The sequence below is a fragment of the Mixophyes fleayi genome, chromosome 4 (genome assembly GCF_038048845.1).
Source record: "Mixophyes fleayi isolate aMixFle1 chromosome 4, aMixFle1.hap1, whole genome shotgun sequence".
In the NCBI taxonomy this organism is placed as follows: domain Eukaryota; kingdom Metazoa; phylum Chordata; class Amphibia; order Anura; family Limnodynastidae; genus Mixophyes; species Mixophyes fleayi.
The window spans coordinates 84,327,620-84,335,522 of NC_134405.1; the positions used below are offsets into that span (position 1 = coordinate 84,327,620).

General features: G+C 41.7%; 1 protein-coding gene and 1 non-coding gene across 2 annotated transcripts in view; both read right to left on the reverse strand.

The window, feature by feature from the left end:
• Window positions 1-1,932, reverse strand: part of SYNM (synemin) — a 45,531-nt gene extending 43,599 nt beyond the window's left edge. The window contains exon 1 of the mRNA XM_075207695.1: window positions 1,025-1,932. Within this exon, the coding sequence (XP_075063796.1) occupies window positions 1,025-1,819 (795 nt within the window). The 5' untranslated portion in view covers window positions 1,820-1,932. The remainder of the gene's footprint in view (window positions 1-1,024) is intronic.
• Window positions 1,933-7,719: 5,787 nt separating this feature from the next.
• Window positions 7,720-7,792, reverse strand: TRNAV-CAC (transfer RNA valine (anticodon CAC)). Its single transcript has one exon. It is a non-coding gene; the product is annotated as a tRNA-Val (tRNA).
• Between the last annotated feature and the right edge of the window lie 111 nt (window positions 7,793-7,903).

Genomic DNA, 7,903 nt, shown 5'->3' on the forward strand with positions numbered 1-7,903 from the left:
TATACCTTTGTAAAATATATTTAGAATGTCACTTTATTTTCAAAGAAAGCTTTGTTTGTGCCTTTTAAAGGGTTCTCCCTTGATAATTTGTGTAAAACAAACGAAAATGATCATTTGAGGGTTAATGAAGTTAGAGGTACAAGAGAAATGTTTGTCAACATTTACGCCGGGAAATGTCATAATCAACATGATTCCTATACAGCCACAGAACCTGCATGTTAATCAGGGAGAACTTTACGCATTCATATAAAACAACAAATGCTTTTAACTCAAATACCAATTTTTACACATAAATTAGTCCCTCATCACTGCTCATACTTCACAGAAGAGAGAGGTGTGGGACAAGTGCAGTTATTTCAGTATACGCCATTACATCTCTTGTTACGCTGGCCAAGTCTGACTGTCTAGATCTACAGCAGGTGCCTGGGCATGCAGTGTATTATAAGGTATGTAAACACCCACTCACTACAGATTTTGGAAGGATTAAGGTTTACGGAAAACTATTATTAGCTCCCATAACCAATATGCCATGTTAGGAAATGAAATAGAGTAAGTATTAGCTAGGCTGGGATCTATGGGTAAATGGGTCTACATACAAGTATGTGACAAGATGTTCTAGCAGAGATAGAGATAAGGGTGGAGTGTCTCTTTTAATTATTTATTTATAGTGTTTATCAAAACACAGAGTGACTTCTGGTAAATGGTAGGGGAGCAAGATGGGGGTTGGGAGGACATAGGAGACGAAAAACACGTGGATAAATTGAAAATTAAAGACCATTTATATTATCGAAGAGGAGTTGTTTGTTCGCATTATGAAAACAGGGTAGTAATATTCTTGGCCTATCATATAATAGAGAAGAGAGCATAAAACAATTCTTAAGTGAGAGAAATACGTTTTTTTATAAGGAAACACTACTAATTGTTATCAACATAGGAAGATGTTTAATAATTCCACAATGCTACCTGTCCTCTGTGGGAGAATGCTTCCACGCACGTACACAGATATTGCTGCTGATGCACCTACCTGGTATTCCTCCACCTCCAGTCTGTACTTCTCCTTCATCCTAAGCAGATCTTGTTCCAGTATCTTCTGGATCCCCAACAGTTCCTCATACTCTCTGCGCAGCTCCTCCATCTGCATCCTCTGTACCCTGACATTCTCTTCAACCCCATACCTGTCCTCCTCACTCAGCCTTAGGTTGCTTTCTAGTTCCTCAATCTTCTTCTGATAGATCAGGAAAGCATCTTTCCAGCACTCTGAAAGCTCCAGTGAGAAGCTCTGCACGTCTGTCAGGCTCAGCCTGGGACGTGCAACCTCCTGCATGGTAATTTGCAATGGAATCTGAAGAGCCTGATCTTTCAGTGCTAACAGCTCCTTTTGTTGAGAGCCCTGGAGCACCTGACATTCCTGCTGCAAGCGAAAATACAGTTGCTCCAGGGCTGCCTGGCTGGTCTTTGCTTGCTGCAGATCTTGCTTGTAAAGTGCTAGCTGTTGGTCAATTTTGAGTCTCATAGCCCTCACTTGTTCCCACAATTCCTGTAAGTCCTGCAACTCCTGCCAGAGGTTCTCTTTCTGTAGCTCTGCTTCAGATGTCTGTACGGTGAGGTCTTCCACCTTCCTCCTCAGCTGGCACACCTCAGAGTGGTACTCCTGTGCCCACTCTGCTCCTCGCTCCAGGCGAAGCCTGTGGATTTCTTCTACCAGCAGCTGGTTCTCTTCTTCTAGCTGCCTCACCCTGGAGAGATACTGGTCCAAACGTGCATTTAATTCATTTAGCTGGGTTTTCTCATCCCCAAACCCTCTTACTACGTGCAGCATGTTTAGAACCAATGTAATTCCTATGTATTCTTATATTTTGTGTATCAGTGAAATTATAGGTCTCTTCCCCAAACTGTCCACAGAGATCTAAGTCCCTTACTAGAGTGAAACAGAATAAGCCTTCAGAGCTGTGGGGAGTGACAATTACAGAAGGAGGAGTTCACTGGACTTCTGAACTAGGATTTCCAAAAAGAGTTGCTGTGAAAACAGAAATTGATGATTGCATTGCTCAGTGTGCAGTGAGCTAGCGCCACCTGCTGGGACAATGATCTCATATAACAAGTAAAGAACTTGGAAAAACTACCAAATAACACACTTCAACTTTATGAGTCAACAATAGAATCTAAGGATCCTACTACTTGAAGGTGAAACTTCAGTAGTAGATGACTATATCACAATCTGCCACAGGCTGAGAGGAGCACAATAAGCCTCTGAGAAACCTAAATTTCCCCAATTACTCTTCATTAAACTCCATCCCATGTCCTAAGCTTTTAGGACTCATATACACTTATCTGTTTTTCATACTCTTTTCGTGCATTATTAAACACTGCAAAAATGCATTTAAAATAGCACACTCAATTCTCTGTGGACTGCTGCTGGAGCCGCGTGGAATAAGGCTCCCGGCGATGTCCAGCCTAAAACCTTCGCCTATAAAGGTGCAATCATAAATAAGCGAAGATTTCAATACCATATTAACTGAAAGTGCACACAGGAGTGGTTAACTGAATCTCCCCCTATGGGGAGACTTTAGTTCTTAGCCATGTCCGACATACATTACTGCGATGGCTGTCTGCGCACACTACCGGCTACTATGGTAGAGTAATCTCCACTCACTCTGCGGGGTATGAGGGACAATGAGCAGAGATTTCAGGCTGGACATTTGCAGCGGAGTGGACCGTTCTGGAGTCACTACACAACGCTATGGATTAAATCCCCCCCAATGGGTAAATTTATCAAACTGTGAGTTTCCGGTGGGTTTGAAAAGAGGAGATGCTGCCTATACCAACCAATCAGATTCTAGTTATCATTTATTTAGTAAATTCTACAAAATGATAGCTAAAATCTGATTGGTTGCTATAGGCAACATCTCCACTTTTCAAGCCCGCCGGAAACTTGCAGCTTGATACATTTATCCCTAAGAGTTTAATGCAGTGTTTAGGTTTTCAGGATGCAACACACTCTTCCAGTACAATAGATTGTATTGGTAAAAGCCCAATGCATGAAAAGCACATGGAAAACACATTCAAAATCCATAACAAAAACTCACTAGAACATGTTTGTTTTCATGAGGTTTTATCCGTTTACCTAATGCATAAGTGTGAATGGGTCTTGAAAACAGTAAATCAAAATCCTTACAATATACCAATCCCAAAGATGTTTAATGTTTTCTTTTTTAAACTCCAGGGACAAGTCAAGGTTTTATAAATTTGTGGAACACAGCAGGTCCCAGGGCCGTCTCTTCCATTGGGCATGATGGGCAGGTGCCCGGGGGCCCTGCAGGCAAGGGGGGCCCGTCCGAATCCTAAAAAAAATTTTTTTTTTTTTATAAATACTTACCTTGCGGTCACATCAGCGGTGATCCGGCTCCCTCCCTGGTCCCCTCTTCCGTGCTGTGCTCGCAGTGAATGCTGGGCGTGATGTCACGCCCAGCATTCACTGCAACCACAGCACGGAAGAGGGCAGAAGAGACTCAGAGGCGCGGAAAAAAGAAGAGGATCGGACTTAAGGTAAGTTAAGGGGGCCCATATATATATATATATATACATATGTAAAAAAAAAAGTGATTATATATATAATCACGTTTTTTTTTACATGCATATATATTTTTTTTACACACACACACTATTTATATATATAAAGCGGGGGGGGGGGGGGTATACAGGGACCAAAGGGAAGGATGGGGGGGGGGTAAATGATTCACGCATCCAGTAAGAGAACAAGTATGCTTGCTTAGGAATATCTTTCCATGTCTAGATTCCACTAGAACTGGAGTGGAGATTGATTGTGATATATGGCCCATGGGGTCCAAATTTTGTAGAAGGAGACGGAGTCAATAAGCTTTTTTAATGACACAAAAGACTCACATATTACACCACCTGGAACTCAGCCTCCTCTTTCAATGGAATAACTTTTTTTTTTTACAAGAGCTCCAAGTTCAGCTTTTACATAGGGCAGCCTATTTCACAAGCATTGCTGTGGTAGATGTACTGTCACAATATTTATTCTGTAATAAAAGAAGATAATGCATTAAGAAACGTTGAATGGCAAACATTTTCTTCATAACTTTAAGGTAAGGGGCATGCCAGGAAACAAAAGTGCCACCAAAGGACACAGGAAACTGTGCCCTTAATCTTAACCAGGGGTCACATATGCTATGTCCAACCAAACCCGCCACCTGACCTTGTGTCCCAATGATAATCAAAACTGTTGTGCAATAACCTAATCTGTGGGAAGGGAACCCCCTTTAGGACCACCACCCGGCTCTGGGACAGAGATCCTCCAAAACAATAGCCGAATAGTTCAAGGGACAATCAATAATCCTCCTCTTCTTATCAGCCACATATAGAGGGCATTTCACACCTTAAATTGGCCGCTGCTTCCAACCATATCAATGGCCCTTTCCACTGCTTTCCGTAAATTTGTGATAAAAATATCCATGCCCTTATCAGAGAGATATAGAGGCTGGGTGTGCGCTCCTCTAATTCCCATATTCTTATTGAAAACAAGCGCGTAATGTTGATGTGTGTGTTCCGACACCTCTTTATTCACCTTTTTAAGGCTTCTATTCATTGTTCTGGAGCTTGTGGCCTGACTCAAGTCTAGTGGTTGAATCATATTGGACCACACGACCATGTACCTGTCAAGCATCTCACAAAGTGACACCACATACAGTATGTACAAATATTATATGCCAAATCTACAAATTTAATCAATCCCATATTATCTGCACCAACATCTAGTATTGTAAAATCTAGTTTCTTGTCACTTCCAGGATCACCTGGGCCCTCCGCAAGCCTTCCACCGTGAACCACTGCAGTTCTACGTATTCTGTAGCAATTCCCAGCTCTGCCACCCGTACTCCTGCCCAGCATATATACGAGTCTCCACATATCCATTCTTTAAATGGGTCAGGACCTAAAAATTAAACGGTGAACATGCAATATAACCAGGCAGAGACAACACCATTTATTACTTATTAATTACTATATGCTTATCTTATGTCATGCGCCCTATGATAAATATCCATTTCCCTGTTCTCTTTTATTTAATAATAATAATATATATATATATATATATATATATATATATATATATATATATATATATATATATATTGAGACCTGAATCAACTCCGCATTGGTGCGGTCACTAACCCCCAAACTTGAGCAGGGCACCTGTGAGCATCGGCATCTAACTGTAAAGCCAATATGCCAAATTCTAAGTAGTAATTATGCCTGAACTGCGCATCTGCTACTTGTTATCAACCTGTGGATGGACTTAATTTGCTTTTTTTTTACAAATACTTTTACTACTCTAAAACCGCTATTGCAACCTTTTCAAACTGCTATATACCAAACCCAAAAGGCTGGGAATACACATGAAAAGATTTTTTTGAATATAACACAAGCCATTGTCACAAAAGCCTGCAACCAATTCCAAATGTTTTTGCCACTTGATTATTAGCCCATTCACCCCCAACATATTCACTTCCTTATTCCTACATTGCCACCAAGCCTTTAAATGATGGAAGCAGCATAATCATATCTATATGCTCCCAACTCCTCACTGCAGCCACTGGCCATATTTCAGCTATGTCATGAGTGAGTCTGCTACTGTTAAATGCCCAACAGCAGCTGCCCTACCTTCCATCTCCTAGCTTGTTATGTTGTAACGTGATTGTGTTCTTAGTCGCGCTGTACCGAACTGTATTTGTCCCCTTAAATACTGACCAGTTGCTGGAACTCTTTCCTGTATCCCAGTTTGAACATTTTTTCACCTGATTTTTTAAAATACACCCATTGTGTTACTCCCAGCAACAAATTCAATGGGACACAAGGATGCCTTGTCGGGTATGTATTAAAAATGTTACTTCCCCGATCTCTTCCTGAACGTCTGCTTCATTTCTGTCTCAGCTTTATGTCCAATATCAATAATAGTATGTGCTGCCAACTGATCAAACAAGCACACCTGCTACCCGTTACTCTGCCGGCAATGCCAACAATGCCCTTCTATATCTGTCAGGTGTGGTATCTAACCAATATTGGCCACATTCTCTCACCTGCACCTTTGTGATGACCTTGTTGAAGTGACTTTAAACCAGCTGTCAGTTGGGGCAGCCTCTGGCCAGCTCTTACATCCTCCAGGGCCATCTTAACAACATTATGGGCCCCCGGGCAAAGCAGTGCACCGGGGCCTCTAGATATAGATATAGATATATAGATGTATACAGATACAGAGATAGAGATGGATAGATGTACTTGCTCAGTGACCTTTGTAGGTTTTTTTTGCAGGTTTTTTTCTTTTGCAGGATTATTTATGCTCATTAAGAGCCGTGCCTATGGGGCCCCCTTGCCCGTGGGGCCCCTGGGCAGCTGCCCATCGTGCCCAATGGAAAAGATGGCCCTGACATCCTCCCTCTCCTAGCATGCTTTTTGTATATTGAAACAGGAACTTCAAATTTGGTAGCTGCTGGAGTCTTTTTTTCGCCTGCATAAAGAGGACAGCCAACAACATGACAATTGCAATTGTTCACTAATCATCTCACATTTTTTTAATGACACTTACAGCCCTCACTCTTTTTTGTAATCTGTAGTTTAATTGCTGGCAACCTGGACCTTAGTGCCCTCAGGACTCCATCTTTCTGGTGACCGGATGGATCTCGTCTGCCGACTACTCAGGCTATGAATACTCCGCAGACAAGTTGGCTAGACCTCTTTTAGTTTCTTCCTCACTCCTAACCTGTTCCCTTCCACCCTTTTAATGGGTGGAATTAAGGTCTGAGTTCTCAGTTCTCTACTATTATCTACTATTCTAGCAGCAGTACTCCATTCAGATCCAAACTCTGTCTCTTGGGGTAACATCTCCCGCTCTGCTCCCAAAGTCTGCTCAACTATGTCTCCTCAGGATTTTGAAGTGGGAAAATACAATAAAATTTCCAATGCCTCAGTGGCTTCCTCTCCTCAGTTGTTGTCCTTAACTAATGCTGACAATATCCCCACTCTTGACTCACCTTGCCCCATTAGGGGGGGGGGGGGGGGCAGAGGCCAATCCTGTGGGCCTCTCTCCATACCTTGTGAACTGGATTCCCTACCTCCAGCAAACATCCGTGCAAGTAACCACTCTGGACCCTTCTCCAGGATCTCAGTTTTTATGGCTTCCAAAATCGCCTCTCAGCCAGCTTCAGAGCTCATCGCCATTTCCTCTTTCCACCTCATAAATACTGCACCAGGATATATTGAAAGCCAGTATTTCTGCCCCAGCGATATTTTCTAAATGAATTGCGGCGATAATTGATTTTCTGTAGCTGCAATAAGGGGGCAATAAAAAAAATCTGTGTTAGCGTTGCATATTAAAAAGAGAGTGGGCAGGGGATGCACTTAATTACTACTGTTATTCAGTAGTTCACCTATATATAAAATGCATAAAGGCATTTTATCTCTACATGTTGAGGAACTAATTCTCACACCTAGACAACAGCAAGTTACCTAAGCTTTAACTCATAAACCTGTTCTTTTATAACATATATATGGCTAATATAACATACTTGTATATATTACACGTGTTGCAAAATACTGTGATAACACTAAGTAACAACTGAATGGTAATTAATGCGGTTGTGAGGATGAACGATATGTTATGAAACAGAGAAGAAAAATAATTGTCCAAATAAAATAACTATGTGTTTCCGCCCGGGATCGAACCGGGGACCTTTCGCGTGTGAGGCGAACGTGATAACCACTACACTACGGAAACCTGAATGCGTTAGGATGTCTTATTCTCGAACACAATATAGACTAGTGGAATGAACCATTGGTTATTGTTCAATAGGTGCTTATTTTATGTAAATTTGCACTCGTTTTTTAT